This window comes from Pelecanus crispus, chromosome 3 (genome assembly GCF_030463565.1).
Source record: "Pelecanus crispus isolate bPelCri1 chromosome 3, bPelCri1.pri, whole genome shotgun sequence".
NCBI lineage: Eukaryota > Metazoa > Chordata > Aves > Pelecaniformes > Pelecanidae > Pelecanus > Pelecanus crispus.
This window is the reverse complement of record NC_134645.1, coordinates 206,560-228,680: the sequence shown is the minus strand read 5'-3', so window position 1 is coordinate 228,680 and position 22,121 is coordinate 206,560. Positions and strand designations below refer to the sequence as shown.

Below are 22,121 nucleotides of genomic sequence, written 5' to 3'. Positions count from 1 at the left end.
CAGACAGGCCAGTCGCACTGCTGTGCACACCAGCCAGTAGCATGGGGTCGCACACAGCACCCATTGCAACAGGTTTTCTGACACTACCGTTTGTTTTCTGAGGCCTTTTCTGAACAGAGGACCAAAAAGAATCAAACAGAAGGATTTCTGTGTTTGGGGCAGTTCCCCCAAGTGCCATGCAGGAAATGCCAACGTGGAAAAAGTAGCAAGGAAAAGCTGTCTGGCTGTTTTGGTTTTTTTAGTATGATGACCCCACTTATCTACCCCAATCCATGGAAACCTTCTCAGTCAGAAAAAAAAGAGACGCTAAGTCTGAGGAGATACTCTTCTGTAAGAATAACAGTGGTGGTAATGAATAGTAATCCTATGAAACATTTGCCAGTGTTCAGTGCTGATTTTAATCATAGAATCGTTTAGGTTGGAAAAGCCCTTTAAGATCATCCAGTCCAACCATTAACCTACACTACCAAGTCCACACTAAACCAATCAAGGGTAGACCAGACTAAACCATGTCCCAAAATGCCACATCTGCCCATTTTTTGAACACTTCCAGGGATGGGGACTCCACCACCTCTCTGGGCAGCCTGTTCCAATGCTTGACTACTCTTTCCATGAAGAAATTTTTCCTAATATCCAATCTAAACCTCCCCTGGCACAGCTTGAGGCCATTTCCTCTCATCCTATTGCTAACTACTTTGGAGAAGAGACCAACACCCACCTCGCTACAACCTCCTTTCAGGTAGTTGTAGAGAGCGATAAGGTCTCCCCTCAGCCTCCTCTCCTCCAGACTAAACAACCCCAGTTCCCTCAAAACAGAGATGTGTCAGGGAAGACCTCAGGTTGCTGAGTCCCAGTCCTGGCCCAGATTTCACAGCCGAGGTAGCACCCAGGCACAGGAATGATGGACGCTGGCACTGTGCCCCAGCTGGAGCGCGGTTTAGGTACCTGACACTGTCTCCTTGCTCCTTTGTTCCCACATTGTGGGTCGCACCCCATGGCCTGGCATGTGCGCTTGCTGCCAGGTTTGATGGCACTTCCCAGCCCTGAGCTGCAAGCCCAGGATGCAGGCTTTTCATTTGCATTGGTACCCTGCAGGAACACAGTCACAATTTCCTCACCCCTGTGTACGGTTAATGGTGGGTGAGGCCAATATCCTCACAGAAGTGCAGATTCTAACAGTGGAATTAATGCAGCTTTACCGCAGCACCACCTTGGTGGAATAGCTGCTGTGGAAGCAGTGATCTGCCTAACGCAGGCCTGTGATGAGCTGTGCAGAGCAGATTTAGTTCTCTGTAATCAGTGTGAGTGGAGATACCATGCTGGCAATTTATTTAAAGACAGAAATGTGGGACATGTGAAGACAGAAATTAAGGACAGAGGAGGCATATTTTGAATGGTGGTAGCTGAAGGAATGGGTCTTACAAAGGACTTCTGGAACCCGCAGGTTTATTCTTCTGAGAGCCATGCAGGGCGAGAGAGAGAGAGACTGCTGGAAGAAGTCCTCAATTTCTCTTTGTTCCTTGGCTGCAGGAAATTTCCACCGTAAAGCCTCAGTGATCATGGTGGATGAGCTGCTGTCTGCCTACCCACACCAGCTTTCATTTTCTGAGGCTGGGCTCCGGATCATGATAACCAGCCACTTCCCTCCCAAAACACGTCTCTCCATGGCCAGCCGCATGTTAATCAATGAGGTATGTCTTTTATCTCCCCCCACCTCCAGTTCTCCTTCTGAATTTGCCTTTTCCTGTAGCAGTGTTTGGATCGAAATGGAACTTTGTGGGATTTTTTTTTTTCTGGATCCCTGATAGCGTTTTCCCAGATTTTATCCCTCTGGTACTGACTTTGCTAAATCATCCCTTACTATCTGTCCCCACGGAGATTTTAGCAGAGGAAGTTTCAAGTCATTATCTGGTTTTGTTACCTGTAGCTGTTGCTCACAGGAGGTGACCCCTGCATTGACCTGACATTAATATCATAGAATCATAGAATCGTGTGGGTTGGAAAAGACCTTTAAGATCATCCAGTCCAACCATTAACCTAACATTACCAAGTCCACACCAAACTAATTAAGGGTAGAGTAGCAACCCCATGCCTCCTGGCTTGATGGCTGGATCGCTTGCACTTACTTAATAATCTGGTACTCCACTGAGTCTGCACTTAGTCTGTCCCTGGTCTTGGAATACTCCTGCAGTCAATTCTACAGCCACTGGTCCTTCTCTTATAAAAGTTATCTTTGAGGTTTATCTAGTCATCTGCAAGCAAGCATCGCGTAATGCCTGATCAAAATTCATCCCTTTTGCTTTTAAAGCCAAATTTTTAAAGAACTCTGCACATCTCTCTTTCTCTGTTCCTCCCTTTCTCTTTAAAAAAAAAAAAAAAAATTAAAATGCTGTCTTTCAGCAAGAATTTGTGCCTGTATTTACAGAGGCAAAGGCTGATCAACAGCAGGACTTACACCAATGGTGAGTCAGAAGTAGCAATCAAAATACCAATCAAGCACGTGGTTGAGAATGGAACAGGCCCCAGCAACTCTGCTGAGCGGGGCGTGAACGGCACACGGCGGGATGAAGACATGGCTGAGGCTGGGAATGAGACAGAGAATGAGAATGAGGATAACGAGAACAATGAAAACGATGAGGAAGAGGAAGAAGACGATGACGATGATGACCATGAAGGGCCATACACACCTTTTGACCTACCCGGTAAGAAGCTCCTGGGTTTGTGTTGCTCCAGAAAGCAAAACTCAGTTTGGGTGTGCCAGAAAGCATTGCAGATGCCTGTTGAGGTGGAAGTGTCTGTGAGAGCTCCCATTAGCCTGCACCTCCCAGTGTAGTTCCTGGTCACAGGTAAAAGATGAGAGGAACTGGGAAGCAGCAGGAACTTCTCAGGATGCAGGCTGCTGGGCTTGGATGCACCTCTGCTGCAGCTCGTGCCTTGGCCCAGCGCTGCTGCTGCAGTCCGAGGGGAGAGGCAGCAATCTCCATGGGGTGGTTTCTACCCCCAAAACCTAGATAGCCCTCTGGAGAGGCCCGTCGCTCCCTGCTGACTGCAGAGGAAGCTGAGGATGGTGGGGCCACTGGCGAGGTGCCTGAACGCAGGCCAGATGTGTCTGCGTCTAGGCCTTACCTTTGCTGGGAAATGAGGCGCGCTCTTACCTCAGTGGTAAGGTGTAGTGCTAGTGGTGGTGCTGATGTGGACCGGCAACAAAAGAAGGTCCTGGGCACCTCTGCTTCCTGCTGTTAACTAGGCACGGCCACAGCGTCTTCTCGCTCTTCCTGGAGGGCTTAGAAAGTCAGAACAGCTATGTGATTTGTGGAAAACCACGTGTGCCTCGGGTTGCGGAGCACTGCGCCTGCAGGATGGAGATCTCCTTTTTGCCAAGTCCCTCCTACCCCGTCAGGGCTCTAGTCCCAGGACATAATGTGTCGCTGCCCTACCTTTGACTCACACTTGCCAAGCTGGCAAGATCTGCTGCGTTGCTGGCAAGATCTGCTCTGTTGCAGATGAGCCAGAATGCTGTAGGGACCGGTTCTGCCCTTCACAGGTGAGATACATTTTGGGGAACTCCTGTTCAGATCTCCTCACTCAAACAGCATAGCTGTAGTTTGAGTAAGGAAAAAAAGGGAGCCTGAAGAGAATAATTTAGATGTCCTATGGACCATGACACTAGATTCATAGTATGGGAAAGATTGGCATGGACCTCTGGAGATCTCTGTTTCAAACCCCTGCTCAGAGCAGGTTGCCCAGGGGCTGCGTCCAATTGAGTTTGATTATCTATAAGGATGGAGATCCCACAGTCTTTTTGGGTACTTGTTCCAGTGTTTGACCACCCTCATGGTAGGGATAAGAAAAAAAGAAAATGCACACCTTATGGTAGCATCTATTCTGAATTTCCCTTATTGCAAGTTGAGACCATTGGCTCTTATAATTTCCTTGTGCATTTCTGTGAAGGGCCTGGCTCCATCTTTTCTGTACGCTCCCATTAGGTGGTTGAAGATGGATCAGATCTCTTTCTAGAACTTGCTTATTATGTGGTACCTGTAAGAACTTCACCCAGGGAGGGTAGCAGGTGTGCTCTGACCCATTACTTAACAAACTCTCAAGTAGGCACTTCATACCCCTTCCCTGTGCCCCACTCTGCCCTCCCATCTCTGCCATCATACTGTGATCTCCTGAACAAGGAATGTCTCGTCACTATCTGTTTGAATAGCAGTTAGGCTGAGGTGTCCCTGCCATCTTGCTTGTTAATATTAACAAAATAATAACATTCTGGACTAAAGCAGACTAGAATTGTGATTGTTTCCTTTTTTTGTTTTACAGCTGGCAAGACAGAAATCTTGAAGTGGCTCTTCACGTGGCCATTGAGTTTTGTCCTGTACTTCACAGTGCCCAACTGTAACAAACCCCACTTGGAAAAATGGTTCATGGTTACCTTTGTTTCTTCTACCCTCTGGATCGCAGCTTTCTCCTACATGATGGTGTGGATGGTACGTACCGACTAAAGCAGAAAGCACAGCCCAGGAGAGGTAACAGAAGTGGGTTTTGTCAACTTAGAGAAATGTGTAGAAAGTTCTACATACCTAATTTTTTAGATAAGAAACTTAAAGTCTGCTTCCATTTCTATTAGACCTGTCCACACTGAGAGAAGAAAATTAGGAGCCAGTAGCCATGGCCTTTGAACTTGATTCAGAGCTGGCATTTCACCCAGATTCTTTAACATGGGGAAAAAATGACACTTGCAATTTAAAACCTCCTAGTTGTGCAGGGCAGTGTAAAGAGGCCCTGATGCTAGTAAGAATCTGGCCTCAATAGCTTTTCCTTTTCTTGGAGCAAGCAAGCTTGAGAGACAGAGTTGTGAATGATAACACTCTGCACTCAGCATGAATAAAAGCGTGACATTCAGCCAAATTCTTGCACAACTACTCTAGTCCACAGGAACTTAATTCTGCCTCATTATCCTAACGATAGAAGGGGATAAATAAAAATGAACACAAGGAAATCCAAGCATAGTTGGCCTGTTCACAGGGGAGAAGTTTTGTGCACTGGCTGGATCATTGAGCCTGTTAGCGTGCTGCAGGCTTCATTACATGGTATGTGTAGGTGAAAAGTGTAAGTTTTCCTCATTAGGATTGCAGTAATACTGCAGCATGGATTGTGTTTCTTTTGGGGTGGCGGTCTGTACTCTTAAGCAGAATCAGACAATGATGGGGCATTGGCATCAGGAGAGGGTCTGACAAGGGAAGCCTGGTTTTGGGCTGCTGCACTTGTGATGGAGTGGGCGATTCATGGTCTGTCTTGGCATGGGACCCGAAGAGCATGGAGATACCTCACTAAAGCACTGGCCACTGCTTCCTTGCTGGGAAGGGGGAGGCAGCAAAAAGTCTTCACTGCCTTCACAATTCATTCTTTTACTAAATTGCCAAAATGAATGCCAGGCTTTTCCCTGCAAACTAATCAAAGCAGTTACAGAAGAGGGGGTTTTATTTTGTTTTGTTTTCAATAACTCATGTTACCCTGAACAGGGAATAGAAAGTTACTTGATTTCTTCTGCTTTTCATCTGCGAGGATAAAGTGTTTTTCAAGAAAAAAGCTATCCCAGCTTTCCATAGCTGAAATACCAGAGCCCACAGGGTCACTGTGCTGCTTTTAACATACGGTTCACATTTCTTGGACTAAGCTGCAGAGAGTTCAGAAGAGCAATTAAATGTGGCTTATTGGGAAAAGGGCATCATTAGACAAAGGCATCCAAAATTCAGAAATATTAATCATTTTGAAGAGCACTAATTTGTCATAGACTGCATAGAAAAGGAAAGAGGAAATTAAAGATATCTCCTCTCTGCCAATAGGAATTGTTTGCAGTCATTTGGGGGTATGTCCCTGCATGTGGCTTTTTCATAGTCTAATGAACCATGGGGTTGGTTTAGCGTCTGCTTAGCTGTTATTTGTATATGATAATGTCTGCAAACTTCAGCCAAGATCAGGAGACTGTTACACAGGGTAGTGGGCCACCATATAGTCTCTTTTCCAGGTTAGTGTCAGGAAAATTGTGGATGAAAGGTATGAAGCAGCTAACCAAAGAGGGTACATAGCAGGTCAGTGCTATCCTCTGCTAGGTGATGAATATACCAAAAAAGCCTGTCACTGCTTCTCTTTAAAGAAAGTGTGAGTTTGCACTGAGCAATAAACTCTGTCTCACATCATCTTGCAAAATTGGGCCAAACTAGTCTCTGATTTCAATTCTTGTAAGCGGTTTGACAGTTTATTTCCTCTCCTTAGGTGACAATCATTGGTTACACACTGGGAATTCCAGATGTGATCATGGGCATCACTTTCTTGGCAGCTGGAACCAGCGTGCCGGACTGCATGGCAAGCCTTATCGTAGTAAGGCAAGGTAGGTTCATCACAGAGATGTCATAATGCTATGGAAGTGTTTCCTTGTGTCCTCTTCCTCTTTAGGTAGCACAGATGTGTCCTGAATGTGCAAAACATAGAGAGCCCTTTTCCTGAGGCTGAAATTAAAAATAAGAACAAAGAAGGAAATTAGTTATGTTGCTATTGCAAAGCAGCTAACAGGTTCTTAATGACGGTGTGGAACAACTTTTGGCACTATTGTCAACTTCAAGCCTTCCCCAAAAGCCACAACGTTTTTTCTTAATTTAAATATTGGTGGTATGGAATTGTTTAGAACATGGCACAAGGGTCTTTCGGGTCACTTTCCAGCTTTTCTCCACAGTCATAAGGATGGGAAGATACTACTGGTTTTAAGGAAAACATTTGTTTTTTCCCCCTTGTGACTCCAGCAACAGGTGTTTTAAGAGAAGAATAAAGTTGTCAGTACTGCTTTGGGGAGCAAACCCAGTGGCTCTTCACTGAAACAACTGGCTCCTTAATAGACTACATGAAGACCTAATCTAATCGGTCCAGGATAGAAACTCATGTGTCATGGTTACAGTAAAGCATCAAAAGCCCCACTGAGCGTGGCGCAAGAGTGCTGGCAGGTCACAGCCGGTGGCCTGGGTCCCCACAGCAGCGGAGGATTAGCTGAGGGAAGTTCCCAGGTGATCCTAGAGGGTGGATTCAGCCATTCAACCCTACTGGCTTTGTATGATGGGGAGGGCAAAGGGGAACGGGAAGGCACGGGGTAAGGGGGATCTGTGTTAACCCTTTGCCTTAATCTGTGGAAATTGTCTGGATTAGCTCAGACTAATGTATTTCTGTTTAAAAGGCTTTTCTGAGATGTGTCTGATCGTACATGGTTTCCATTCCTGCAGGTATGGGGGATATGGCTGTGTCCAACTCCATCGGAAGCAATGTTTTCGATATTTTGATTGGCCTAGGCCTCCCGTGGGCTTTGCAGACCCTAGCAGTGAATTATGGATCATATGTAAGTCCTACATTCATTCACACGATTCTTTTTATTTATCTGTTTATTTAGTTAGTTTATAAACCAGATCTATTTAAGAAAAAAAAATTAAAATTCTGGGGATTGGGTTTGAAGAAACAAATAGCTTTGCTCTATTACGATTTGGGAGAAGTAGCAATTAATTGTCAGTGGACATTCCTCATCCTTTGGAGCACAAGTACTTCCATTTCCTCCTTAAAGGCAGCACTGTGTGCTGAAATAAGCTAACTCGCTAGAGTGTACTGTGTTTTCACGCACTTGAATATATTCCAAATAAGGAGAATGATCCTGTTTTTAATAAGACAGCGGGGATAAACACATAGGTGGAAAGTAAAGGATAGGGCACACCTGCTTTTGGTATGAAAAATTCTAGTGTTACTAAACTTAACAAAGTGGAAGAGGAAAGAAGCTGTTAAATAACGGGATATTTCAGAGCATGACCATCATCAGGAAACACTGCAGAGCTTTCCTGTTTGAGAAAACCTACCCAACACCAACAAAATCATCCTTTGCTTCCCAAATGACAAAAGAGTCACCTCCCCTGCCCTCAAACTTGTTGCAAGCTCTCTTCTGAGAATAAAGAGCAGGAGATGCCATGAAGTCCCAGAGGGAAGTTGCTGTTGCTACTGCTGTTAGCTGGACAACACTCAGACAGCGGTGTAGGACAGAGGAAAGATTCGTGATTACAGTCACTGGGTGAATGCAAAGTTAAAAGACTGGAGAATCACAGAATTGCTGAGGTTGGCAAGTACCTCTGGAGATCATCTAGTCCCCAACCCTGTGCTCAAAGCAGGGTCAGCTAGAGCAGGGTCCTTAGGACCATGTCCACTTGGGTCTTGAATACCTCCAAGGATGGAGACTGCACAGCTGCTTTCAGCAGCCTGTTCCAGTCTTTGACCAAAGGTACTCTCAAAGTAAAAAAAGCGTTCTTATGTTTAAATGGAATTTCTGTATTTAAAATTGTGTGCGTTGCCTCTTGTCCTTTCAATGGATACCGCTCAGAAGAGTCTAGCTGCACCTTCTCTATCCTCTCCCTTTAGGTATTCATACATATCGGTACGATCCCCCTGAATCTTCTTTTCTCCAGGCTGAACAGTCCCAGCTCTTTTCAGCCTCTCTTTGTATGTCAGATGCTACAGTCCCATAAATCATCCTTGTGGGCCTTCACTGGACTCGCTCCAGTAAGACCATATCTTCCTTGTATTGGGGAGCCCAGAACTGGACCAAGCACACCAGATGTGTCTCATCAGTGCTGAGTAGAGAAGGATCTTCTCCCTCTACCTGCTGGCAACACTTCTCCTAATGCAGCCCAGGTTGCTGCTGGTGCTCCGTGCTGCAAGGGTGCATTGTGGACTTCAGCCTGGTGTCTGCCAGGATCAAACAGGTCTTTCGCTGCCAAGCTGCTTTTCAGCTGGTCAGCCCCAGCATGTACTGACGCGTGGGGTTATTCCTTCCCAGGTGCAGGACTTGTCCCTTTGTTGATGTTCATGAGTTTCCTGCCTGTGCATTTCTCCAGCCTGTCCAGGTCCCCCTGGATGGCAGCACAACCCTCTGGTGCACCAGCCACCCCTCCCAGTTTTGTATCAGCTGCGAACTTGCTGAGGGTGCCCTCTGCTCCATCATCCGGTTCATTAATAAAGATATTAAGCAGTATTGACTCCTGGGGTAAGCCATTAGTGACAGGTCTCCAGCTGGACTTTGAGCACAGCGGTTCAGCCAGCTATCAGTCCACTCCACCGTCCACTTATTTAGTCTGTTCTTCCTCTGTTTTTCTGTGACGATATTTGAGAGACAGTGTCAAAAGCCTTGCTGAAGTCAACATAAACAACATCCCTTGCTCTCCCCTCATCCAACAAGTCCACCTCATCATAGAAGGCTATCAGGCTGGGTAAACGTGTTTTCCCCTTCATAAACCTATATGTCTACTCGCAATCACCTTCTTGTCCTTCATATATTTAGAGGTGGTTCCCAGGATTATTTGGTCCATCACCTTCCCAGGGATCAAGATCAGGCTGACGAGCCTGTGGTTCCTTGGATCTTCCCTCTTCTTGAACATAGGAGTGACAAAAGGAAGCAATGCTGTAGGAATAAAGTACTTTCTTTAATGGGCAGCTTGTCCGTAGCTCATCTATATTTTTGTGGAAAAGGGTGAAAACAAGTGGCTGAACAGAAGCAGCCAGCTTTCATGGAGGCATAACAATGTCACTACTGTTTTGCACGCCCAAAATGTTCATTGTACAGTGTGATCACGTGGTTAGAAAAGGCAGCCTTGGAAACAGCCCCACAATTAGCAAAGAGAGTTTCCTCAGTTTGCACTTGCAGTTCCTGGATTTCTCTCCAAATCCTTGGATAACTGGACGTCAAAACAAAACAAGCCCCTCCTCCATCCCCCCTGTTATTAGTAATTAATTATTTAAGTATTACTAAGTTGCCAGAAAAGGCTAGAGTTAGCTGGGTTAGGTGTAGCCTGGTGACAGCATTAAGAGCTGCAGGGTGCTGTTTATTATTCAGGGAGCCCTGCTGATGTGCCTGGCTCTGCGGTCAGCAGGGGCAGAAGACGGGGAGCTCCTGCTCCCTGAGGTCTGCAGGGCTGAGCCTTGGGCTGCTGGCACGAGCAAGGCCTGCGCACTGGGCAGGGGTTCACAGGCTCAGGCCACCCTGCTTGTCCGCTAAATGTGACTGTCAGTCAGAAGCACTAGGTAATTTCTGAGCTAGTAGTCGCAATTTAGTACTGCTCCTTTGGTATTTGGCAGGATCCAAAACTGCTTTTGTGGCATCTCCTCCAAAAGAGGAACTCCTCAAAGCCATCGTGATACTCCTGTCTTGTGTACAAAGGGAAGCAGAGATTTGTAAAAGACAAAAAAGGCTTGTTCGATCATGATTACTTTTGTGTAGCCATCCAAAACCATGATTGCCTCCACAGAATGTTTAATATAAGAGGACTGTGGCAAAGTTAAGCTTTTGTTGAAAATAGAGAGTAAATGTATTTTGATAAACAGGCTGTTGGGGCAGTAATAGCTTTTGTGGAAGCCAAAAAAGGTAGATGGTGTGATTTGAAAGTTAAGCTTTAATGCAGAAGAGCCTCCAAGAAGCCCCCTCCAGCCTTATTTTTCAGGAAGTCTAAACACTCGGGGCTTTCTCCAGAGTATGGTATTTCTCTAATATCATACGCTGCAAAATCCCTGTGTATCTCTTGTTCCAGGCTACCTGCCTCAGAATCCCCCGTGGCCAAATTTTGCTCCCTGTTAATGCTGGTGTAAAGAGTTCTGGTATGTTACTGTACAGAAGTGGAGAAGAGGATCTGCTCCCTTTCTCTTTCCCTTTGTCTGCCTCTGTGCTGCAGTGCGTGCATGCATGTGGCAGCGTGGTGTCCTGTGATTATGCACATTCTGAACTTTCTCAGCCACGTGCGGTAAAGTGGCTTCACACACTAACCAGCTGCTCCCAACCAGAAGGAGATTTACAGGGTTTCATTCTGAATGTGAAGAGCGGCGTCACTGCTAGTGGCACTTTCAGCTGCTGTAGCACCCTTTGTAGGATGAGCTTGTGTTTGAGCCTTCCTTAAACTCCCTAAGGGCAGGTGGGTGTTTCAGAGCGCATTTTACAGATGGTGCATTTTGATTTGAGGTGAGGCGAGAGCCTTGGATGAGATGCAGCCTGCAAGCTTGTGGCTCGTTGTGAGACATCGATATATTGAAAGCGTTACTGCCTAGTTTTGTCATATGCCTGGCAGCAACCAGAAGAAGCCCCACACAGAATTAGGACTTCTTGTTTAAACAAGTTCACTCTATGAGATAGTACCTGAGGGGGGAAAAATACAGCTTGTGATCTAATAGATAAGACAGGGAAAGAGCGAGAGGGGACCTGTCAAAGAGAGACTAATGGACTTGGTGGAGGCCACACAGTAGGTAAGTGGCAGAACTGGAAACAGACTGCGAATCTCTTGAGGCGCATCCTGGTGCTGGGTTGCTAAATCGCAATCGTTTTGATTAAGTGCCTCTTCCGCTTCTGACTGCCCCTTTCCCAGGCCCATTGTCGATGGATGTTTCAGCTTATTTATTTTATTCTTCCTTTCTTGTTACAAGAAAGGAATGGAGAACCATCTTTTGCTTCTCTGGCTTCATCTTGGAAGCATCTGTCACCTGTTTTAGAGAAGGAAGTTCCCCTTCTTCTGTTTTCCTACTTTAAATGAAACATTTTCCTGTAGGATGTGGGTACACTGCAAGTGGACACTGCGGGGCAGTCACAGCCCCAGCCTGACCAGGGGGGTTGCACCCACGTGGTGTGGTGTAGGAAGCTGGCACACGAGGCAGAGCTTTGCAAAACCACTGTATGCTCCGGGGCACCAGCCTCCGATACCATTCACTCTGCCTCGCCTGTGTGTATCTGTTATCACAAGCCAGCTCTGTCTCAGTGTGATCATCGATGTGCAATACTGGATTTTTACTCTCTTCCTTCCAGTGCTGACTAGAGTCAGTCCAAACCCAAGCCAGAGAGTGCTCCAGCTCATGCTTCTACAGGAAAACGTTAGTGTTGGTGCAGAGAAGAAAAGGTCCTCCTCTGCCCTCAACTCAGTTGTCAGTCCCACAGTTCTTGGTTTGGGCCAGGCCACTGATGTTTTTCCCATTAAAAGGCAGATCTAGTCAATATCAAACAGCTTCCACATCAGATCCCTTCTGCTTTTACCATGTCAAGTCTCTAACCCAACTATATGTTTATTATTTTAAGAGTCCTTGCTATTTCTGGATACCCATTAATGTCCAGGCACTAACTCTACCTTCCTCTGTGCTTCCCACTGGAGCTTCCTCTCCGCTACTCAGAGGTCACTTGGCCACCCTCCTGCTGGAGCTCTGGCCTTCTGTTATCAACCATAGCTAATCTAGCATGCCAGCAGGGCTTTCGGAGAAAAAGCAGCATCCCTCTGGACCTAGAGAGACCTTTGAAAGAGTTCACTTTCTCATCTCTTCCAGCTGAGTCCTGGACATGTTGCTGACTCTGTAATCCTGTAAGCATCCTTCCCCAGTGGCCCTGGCAAGTCCAGAGTGGAAGGACATTTGCTCTGTGCCTTCCATCCAATTGCTTCCCTCTGGAATCTTTTTTTGGATGTGAAGCTGTGAAACAGACATCAGCCAGGAATATTTTAGACAACAAGAATTTTAGCCTCAGGATAAACAGTCAGGTTCATTTGTTCGCATCAGCATTTGGGAGTATAATCATATGTCTACCCCTCACTCCTCTGCCTAATAACTTCAGCCAGTTTCAGCAAAATTTGACAGTAAGTTAGAAGTCTCAGAGACATTACATTCCTTTCATGCAAACAGGCAGCTAGAGAGAGAAGGAATAACCCCAGCGTGACCCTTGTTAGACACCAGAGAATCCAGAGGGAAGCGGACACTCGAAAAACACACTTCAAGACGGCAAGCATCACTGCTTTGCTACTCACTGACCAGTTTGCTATTCGCTGCTTTAATTCCAAGACACTGCGATGAATCTTAGGACATTAGGACAAAGCTGACCTTCATCTCCTCACAGCCAACATCTGGGTATCTGTTCCCTGGTATCTGCGCATAGACCACCTTAAATCCTCTGAGGGAAGAGGGAGGATAGGTTCAATGGACTGTCGGTCATCCGGGCAAGCATGAAGGTCTAGGATAGCAACAGGGAGGTGACTGAGTGTCTGCAGGGGTCCCTGCTTCCCACAGCATCACCCTTCACTTCTTTAGATGTTACTCCTCCTCCTGCTCTGGGGTGCCAGACTCTTTCCAGCTGTCACATTAGCATCTGCAGCATGATGTGCTGGTATCACTGCAGCAGCAGGATGCATCTTGGCAGGTATTAATGGATTAATTTATTGGATGATCCCAAAAACCTATGGATGGGCATAGCAGCAGCTGCACGCTGAAGCTACTACCTAGTTCCTCCAGCTTCCTGGAATAGTTTGCGTGTATTGAGTGCATTTGCTCTATGGTTTCATGGCAGGGAGACTGGCGTGATTATACTGTGGTAGAGCAAAAGTGTCTGGTTCATTCCAAAGCTCTTAACAATACAGGAATTCTCTCCAACCATAACCCCTGCATTTCTTGCTTAATACCTTGAGTGTCTATGTGCAGCATTCCATGTTGTGTACGCCAGGGTTGCACCCTCCGCAAAGTGAATTGTGTGATACAGAGAAAACCAAGGGTGTTTTCTTAGGAGTCTCAAAAAAGGTCCAAGAAGGAAATGCCATTAAACATGCAGGGATGCAGCATATGTCTGAAGTTCCAGTTTGTTGAGACCGCTGTCTCATGGCAAGACCCGGGGAATGCAGGATTTACACTGAATTTCCACTGCCAGACAGGGACACTGCAGGAAACAGAACCCCAAACAGACAGAGGACCTGCAGCTTTTTCAGCCAAGGGACTGGAGACATAGCAGAGTCCTTCTAATATTCCTGAATGAGGTAATTGCTCTCATATCTGGACCCTGGAGCAAAACCAGTTTGGGTTTTGGCAATAGCTCCTTGTTTTTCCCTTCAGCAACTGCCAGAAAAGAACTGAAGAATGGAAGCACTTTTACTGCCATTGTTTTTCCTCTGCTGTTTAGCTTCAGCCTCAGTTACTTATTGCCTGCAGGAGCTGCGTGGGAATAGCTGGAGCTCATGGGAGCGTCTCTGTATTTGCTATAGCAAAAGCAGGGAGATAGCCTCCATTCAAATTCAGACAGAGTAGATTTTGAACTTGCAAACCTTTCATGCGTGATCAGTCAAAACGGAGCATTCTTCTGGCTTGCTTTAGCCACTAGATACAAGCCAAATCTCAAAGGAGAGTTTGGGAATGTTGATTTTTCCTCCTTGCAGTACCAGGGAGTGCTTTGTCTACAGACAGTTCTCTCCTGGGGAAGAAGCATTTCCTATTCTTAAAAGAACAGAGAACTGAGCTTTTCCTTCAATAATTAAGACGACTCCAACTGAGGCCCTTTTTCTGCTCTTTGCTAAAAACCGAAATTATCTCTTCCCTTACTCTGAGTTTTGAATGTTTTGCGAGCCTTGTTTTCCCTGAACTGAAACATTGTCACATAACCTGAGAAAACCTATTCCATTGCCTCTTGCAGGAAATGCCGCTTGTCTCATGAGAAGGCTGCTTGACTGATTTCTACCCTAATTTGACAGATCAAGGACACATTTTTCTTAAGCTTTTGTACCAAATGTCAGAATCTTCTGAGCTCCTGTGCTCACAGTTAGAAGTCACAATAAGAAATAGGGCAGGCTACAGTGGTGATCAGAGAAGTGAGAATAGTTCATCAGTTAAAACTGTATTTCCAGAGCTGTAGAGTTACGGTAAATTTGTGAAACAGCAGCAGGTAGTCCAAAATCAAATGCAGAAAAAGAAAGGATCCTTTAGGCAAGTGGAGAACTAAAATGAGAGAAATGAGAAATAAGTGAACGGTGGCTATTCAGCCTAGTTCAGATTTAACTATCTCAGAACCACTGAGCAATACTGTATAAAACAATTCATGGTGCTGTATGATTACTTTTTGAAATAGATAGGTGGGCATTAGATTAGAAAATGTTGAAAGGCTACCAGAGCTGGAGAGAAAGTTTAAAAAAGCAGCATGCCTGCTTGTGTGGCTTTTGTGATTCTAGCCATTGCTGTAGACAGAATGGCTGTAACGTAGCTCTGCTAAACAGGAGGGGATTGTAGGAGAACCTTTAGCATTAGCAGGTAGGATAAAACAGGAGGTTGTTATACCTGCCTTTTTGTTCATCTGATGAGCAACCCCTGCTGTGCACCGGTGAGTGCAATACTGTGCAGTTTTGCAGCAGACTTGGAGCAAATCCGAACCTGTCTCCTTTGAAACCATATGTTCTCTTTGTTGGTGATAAATAAGTAATAGCAGTGTTTGCTAGATTTAAATGTTCTTGTTTTCATTAATATTTGAGGGTTTCCATTGTATTTTCAGAGACTTTTCCAAAGCTAGGCATAGGCTAGCCAAGAGTTTTGGCAGCAGTCTTCTGGTTATTCTTAATGGAAGAATTAAATACCTCAGTGCCCGGTCGTAGATTTGGTAGAAGGGAATATGTGCTCATACCCCAAGTAGTGTGGGCTATTTGCTCAAGCCTGCCTCCTTCAGCTGTGGTAAATGGGTAGTGCTCCAATGTGACCTGTGCGTCAGGGAAGTCGCTGCTGGGTGATTTGACACTGGAAACCCCTTATACCACCAGTGCAAGTTTTACTGGAGAACATCTCTCCAAATCCGCAGGCTGCAGCCCCCCCAGTGCTTGGCAGTGAGTTTCATCTAGCTCCAGGGAGACCTTTCTTTGTTGGAGTGAGAATATTTAGCAAAGAACATCCCTCAAAGACCAGACTACCATTGCATTTTGGACCTGAACAAACCTAGACAGCTTTCATTCTCTTCTCAATGTGAGCTGTAAAGTCTGCAAGAATCTCAAAGCACTGTATTAGTCCAAGAAACCTTTACAGTAAGAGGTATCAGGGCAACCAGGTTAAACAGGAATTATATCTACAATGAGGGATGTTTCTTACTGGTGTAAATCAGCTTTCTCCAGGGCTGTCTTAACCCAGAGACCCTGGGCACGATGGCTGAACGTATGCCGTTCTCCATGCGTGCGACAGTCTAGTGAGGTCGGACTTATGGCATGTGCCAGAAAAGCAATGCATCATATGCAGCCTGGACTCCCTGCACACACCATGCAGAGCTGCTCTGTGCATTAGCAGCAAGCTAAATTAATTGGACTATTTGTGTGCACATAGAGTAAACTCCGCAGCATGTACACTGCAAGTCCAGTTTGTCTGGAAATAGACCCAGCACCCATCTATGGAATCCATCTCCCAGCCGTCCCAGAGCAAATCTGCTTTGGGGACAGGCTTACAGCAATGTCGGTTGTTCCAGCTGCCTTTCTGTTGTTTTTCATTCGCTTCTCATTGTTTTATAGCCCCTCTCACCTGTTGTCTTTGTCCTCTTCCGTCCCTTTCCTGCCTGCTCTCTGGCACGTGGCAGGGAGATGCCATGCATGCATCACTTCCTGAGCCACAGTGGAAACATCTGGAATTCTGCACAGCTTTTACAGTGCTTTGAGCTCACCAGCAAGGTTTTTTACCCAAAGAGTTGCACTTTTTCTTCCAGTAAGTCCAGCTTTGATATGTATCCAGTCCAGCCAAATGAGCTTCCTGACAAAGTGCGTTCCACAGCTAGCATTTGCTCACCCAAGGACACCACCCTTTGCTATGTACGTGGAAGGGTTTTTTTTAATCCTGCTGTCCTGTGGCGGAGTGAGGTATTAGGCCATGACCCTAATAAATGGTCTGACTTTTTGTGGAGCAAAAAGCCCTGGCAAGTGAAAACTGCATTAGAAAACACCCTTTCACCTCTCCCAGGAAACCCTTTCTTTCTATGGGAATAGTCAAGCCTCGTAAAGGAAAGTTCTTGTTATTTAGGTTAATTAATAGCTAATTGCTTTGCTCAACAGTGGGGAGCTGGGCTAGATCCCAGTCAGGAGCGTGGCTACTTAAGCCCAAGTTGAGAGTTGCTAACCTGGAGTGAAACTCAAGTGTTTCAATGCAATACCACTGCAAGGGAAAGTTGGTGCTCACGCTGCTGAAGGGGTTGCCACGTTTGCTTTGCCCGTGTGGGATCAGCATGACATATGTTACTGTTACATTTGTAAAGCTGTCATAAATAATTAGCGTACACTTTCTACTTTTGAATAATCCTTAATAGCAACTTTCATTCCCCTGAATGACCTCCAAAGAGGAGCTTTGCTGATAATCCAAAGAAAGCAGCCCAAACACCTCTCTTTGGAAGCACTGTCCTCAGCAAATTAGACACAGAGGCCTTTGGAATGGTGGTCTTTCCGAATGTCTGCTGGTTTTATGGAGGCTAATGATGTAACTGAGAAGCAGCGTCTGCACTTTAGGTTGAATTCAGACATTTTCCATGCTAAAATAATTCCAGCTGTTTCATTTGCTTCCTTTTCCTGTAGATTCCATTCTGATTGATGTATTTCATACTGACAGTTTTTACAGATACTGGCACTGGTCAAACAGAATTCCTGACCAAAATCCAGACAGGAATTTATTGTAAAATAGTATCTGTCTTTCCTCACCAGCTGCTGCTCATTTGGGGTAGCAGGAAAGGTGGCTTTAAATTTGTATTTTAGTTACACAAAGTTAGGTTAGGGGGTTTTTTGCATTTTCAAATAACTAAAATGGAAATCCAGGTTAGCTGTCGCGTATGAACCGTTCAGATTAGTGGAAGCAGGAGAAGAGGAGTGAATGAAGCGCAGGGGACCAGCCCGTCTCTACAGGCAGCAGTAATGTGTGCACAGAGCCCCTAAATTAGCTTGTCCTGGCTCCTTAGTGTAACAGGAAACATGCTGTAGGGTGTCAAAGAAAAAGGTCTTCTGGGTCAGAACCTGGCATTGTCTGTCATCCCAAGAGCAGCTCTTGTTCCAGCAAAACTTTGAGGTTTGCTTGGGACCGGTGATAGAAGCTGCAGTGGCCTTAGAGACTTTGTCCATAGCTGCAAAAATACACTTCCTCCTGTCTGCCACTTACAGCCTGCAGTTTACGTTAACAGCGGGATCATTACCTTTTTCACCTTCAGTTATGCAGACAGTCCCAAAATTGGCCTTCACACTCCGAAGCAATCCAAATCCTTCATTTCTTTGGACAGTCAGTCTAGTGAGAATATTGTATTTTACATGTAATGGCCATAGGAATATAATGGTCCCACTGTACATACATACACTTACATCTTACATCTTAAAGGAATCCTGTAATACCTTTAAGAACAAACGATCATCATGGCTGTAGCTTTTTTTATGGCGGCAAAAATCAGTAAAGAAGGAAAACGTGCCACTTAATGTAAGCCAGTATTTTAACATACATGAAGATAACAGCAGATCTCAGGCAGCAACAGAGCTCTGCAAATCGGTGGGATGCTTGTGAGTACAAATGCTCTAACAATTCCAGTGTGCAGTAGCTGTGCAAGACTTAATCATGCTTACTAAGGTCTATTAGAAGTACAGCAATGCGTCATCATGCTGAATCCTGAGCAGGTATGGGAGAAGAGAGAAATCCTTCCAGGACTGTCTTTTTGCAGCATGCTTGCCCTTGTCTCCAACATGGATTTACATAGAGGATCCTGGGTGTATGGAGTTCATTGCAGGCTCAGGTTTGTAAAATGTCAGAACCGATAATCCTTTCCTTGACTCTGGAAGTCAGAGTCTCCCCTCAGTTGTCCTTGAGGAAGGAAGCTAAATCATTACTCTGGATTTGGGAGCAATATTTGAGTGAGAAGTTCTTCCTGACTGTGATGCAAAATGATACAAGTACCTCAGCAGTCTTGCATTCATGAAATTGCAGTGCTGCTTATCATCAAATTAGCAATACCCACTTCTCTTGCAAATGGGCTCCTTTATAGTCTAACTGGAAGGATGCAAGTACTGAAAAGTGGCCAGTGATACACTATGTACCATTATTTTCTGTGTTGACAGTTGAGAAAATAATATCATAGCATAAAAGTGCAGTTTGCATCGTTTATTGGACTAAAAACAGTTTAAAAAGCAAGAAATAAACCCCGCTGTTAGAAAAAAATGTGTTGAGGTAGATGAACCTTCATTCTGGGAACTACATTCTTGTCTGCAGATCATTTATTTGCAGGAATGGACTAATGCTTTTCCTTTTCCTTGTATACAAATGTAGAACAAGCTGAGCAATCAAGAATTGGATACCAGCCCATTTAAGGAAGATCACTGCATTTAGTTTTGCTGTTTGACCTCAGCAGCAGAGTGGTGTGACTGAAAATATACCTGCGCCGCACAAAATTGAAGTCTACTAGACAAACAATAGCAGCGTCGTTTTCTAAAGCATCCTTGAAAAATACTCGTACATAATTTCTTGCTAAGATTGATCTCTGCCAGGAAACTTAAATAGTTGGTTGCTACTTTAAATAGTAATCGGTTTTGGTGACTGTCAATTGAAACTCAACTTCGTGTAGGGTTTCATTCCACAGAAGGTGCAGGGAGGAATACAAGGGGCTGTGTTACCTTATAGCGGCCTTAAGATAATAATTGATATGAGGTGGTCTAAAGATTTACAATTTGGTCACCCATGGCACTCACCCCACAGCTTCCAGCTGCCCTGTTGCTTCCCTGGAGAAGCCGGCCTTCCCTAGGAGAAAGTCTCCCTCACACAGTAGCCCCTGCAGAAATGCCTTGAGATACTACACCTGAGTGCTCCCTTGATGATACTACAGGTGATACTGTTTGAGAAGGTAATATAAAAGTGCCCAAAGGGACGATGATTAAGCTCCCCAAGAGAAGAATGGGAAACTGAGGAGAAGCACAACCCTAGCTGAGGAACAGGACTGGAGAGGTGGCTTTACTCCCTGTAGCCATCCTGTGTAGCTTTAGGTTCATGTCACATAAATTCATGTTTTTAAATGTATTTAGGGCTTAAAGATGCAGGTGAGTGCCTTTGGTTAGACTCCAGAGCCTCTAAAAATGGCAGTTAAATAGCTCCCCAGCTTTGGGGACCTGTATCTTGGTTCTCCACTTGCACACTGGAAGTAATTGTGGCTCTGCCATGAAGACAGCTATACCAGAGCCTGTGATGCGCCTGGGTACCATGGTGATGATATCTCTGCACAGCCCTGCAGGCAATAAGTCATCTCTTTGCCTTATTTGCCTCGCTGCTAAATAATGTTCAGCCTGTGCTACTAGTGTGCCATGATGCCTTGATATAGATGATTTTCAGCAGCTGAGGTTCGGCCATGAGATTACTGACTTGTTTCCTTCACTGAGATGAGTAAGAGTAGGGAAGAAATTATGTGTCGTTGTTCATTTTCCCCCACTGTGAAGCATTAATTGGTGACTGAATGCAAAATTTCCTTTCCCCCATTCGTTCTTACAGGACTCACATAGGAGTTAATTGCCAAAAAGAAAATTTCATGATATAACAGTATAAAGGATGACAAAGCCTATGTGGGGGTGGAACAGTTTGAAATGCTGGCAGGTCCTAAGGACGCTACTCTAATAATACTCCTCCTTCTTTGGCAATAGGAAGTAGGCAAAATAATCTGTGATGTAATGGTCTGACTTGGCATTTACAGCTTGCAAGCCAGTGTTTAGCGACTCAGCAGTTTAGGATTACAGAATTAGCAGCAGAGAGAAATATTGTTGCTTGAAATTGTGACATGGTATTGTAAACTTCCTTCTTTTACAGATTCGGTTAAACAGCAGAGGACTTATCTATTCTGTTGGTCTCCTGCTGGCATCTGTTTTTGTCACAGTATGTATATTGTCTTTTGTTCTTCATTTCCTAAAGCGTGATGTTTACAGACATTTTCTTCACCTGTTCCTTTCTCACCCCCAGCTGTAATACTGGTTGCAAAGTCTGCTGTTAAGGGATAGGAGTGGTCACTCCTATTGTAAACTTCCCAAGACCTTAACCTGGCGCTTTGCAGAAGCTATCACTGTCACAAGACGGCTCTCGTATTTGTATCTTTTCATGGGAGAAGCCCGGGAGATCCATTAGTAATCATTAGTTGTTTTTCATGATGGAGTTGAAGCAGATCCCTTGATGTATGACAAGATCCATTCTCCTGTTGGACAGGTAGACAAAATGCCATACAGTTTGCTTTGGCCCTCTGTAGCAACCTTCTGAAATACAACACAGACCAGAACATATAGTGCCTGGACATGACAATGTTTCTATTGAAATCAGTGCCTCGCGTTCCCTGACCTGTCCGAGTCCAGCATAGCAGACTAGAAATGATAGAGCAAAGAGGATTTATGTGACATCTTCCAAATCTTGAGACCAGCTGCTGTAGGGAGTCCTGCTGTGCGTTGCACACCAACACAATTCCCACATACGCAAGACTTTAATCTTTTAAGAGGTTTGTGCGGGAGCAAACTATGCAAAGTCAAGCACAGCCTTAGACCGTGTGGCTCTAGATTGAGATGCAGAGGGGCACATGAAGTATTTTGAGTGAAGAGAAAGGAATCTGGCCTTTGAAAACATTTCTGATGGAATTAAATGGGATTGTTCATACCAAAATGAAATTCATTGCAGAAACTAAAGGCCCTTGGGCCAGGACTCGAGGTGATGTAAGTCAGTGTGGCATCGCTGACTGTGAGGGGGCTACTCTGATTTACTTCAGCTGTGGTCTTCAGCTCACTTGTTGCAGTACTTGCATTGTGATTGCTTCCAGGTGACCGTGATTAGTAAGGGGAGTGTCACCTTCATGCTCCTGTAATTGAGAAGGGGATTTACCGCTTTATTCAAAATGTTCTTGCTGTGGTGGCTTACTCTGTGTTTATTGTAGGTTTTTGGCGTCCACATGAACAAATGGAAACTGGATAAGAAGCTAGGGTGTGTGTGCCTTTCCCTTTACGGCATCTTCCTGTGTCTCTCCATCATGACAGAATTCAATGTTTTCACTTTTGTGAACTTGCCAATGTGCAGAGATCACTAACGCAGGTGGCAGACTGTCGGAAGGAACTTTCTTCTTACCTGTGCAATACAAACCACGGCTGGCATCTTCTGAATGCGGTGCACCTCCAAGTCGTGACGTATATCCTGTTCACTGTTCATAGGACCCATGGCCCCATCTAGGTCTGCCCTCTCCCTGACCCCCCTCCCCGCCCCAACCTGGAAAAATCCTGCATCGATGTGAAGATTATTTTTTTCAACATTCATGTGATTTCCTAGCTCAGTTT

The 22,121-nt window shown here is 45.2% G+C and overlaps 1 protein-coding gene across 1 annotated transcript in view; it reads left to right on the top strand.

Annotated features, from left to right (window-relative positions):
• The window catches only part of SLC24A3 (solute carrier family 24 member 3), a 60,741-nt gene extending 38,864 nt beyond the window's left edge, over positions 1 to 21,877 (top strand). The window contains exons 8-14 of the mRNA XM_075707337.1: positions 1,531 to 1,691; positions 2,426 to 2,702; positions 4,321 to 4,487; positions 6,277 to 6,391; positions 7,272 to 7,384; positions 20,626 to 20,691; positions 21,728 to 21,877. Of these exons, the coding sequence (XP_075563452.1) occupies positions 1,531 to 1,691; positions 2,426 to 2,702; positions 4,321 to 4,487; positions 6,277 to 6,391; positions 7,272 to 7,384; positions 20,626 to 20,691; positions 21,728 to 21,877 (1,049 nt within the window). The remainder of the gene's footprint in view (positions 1 to 1,530; positions 1,692 to 2,425; positions 2,703 to 4,320; positions 4,488 to 6,276; positions 6,392 to 7,271; positions 7,385 to 20,625; positions 20,692 to 21,727) is intronic.
• The last annotated feature ends 244 nt before the right edge of the window (positions 21,878 to 22,121 follow it).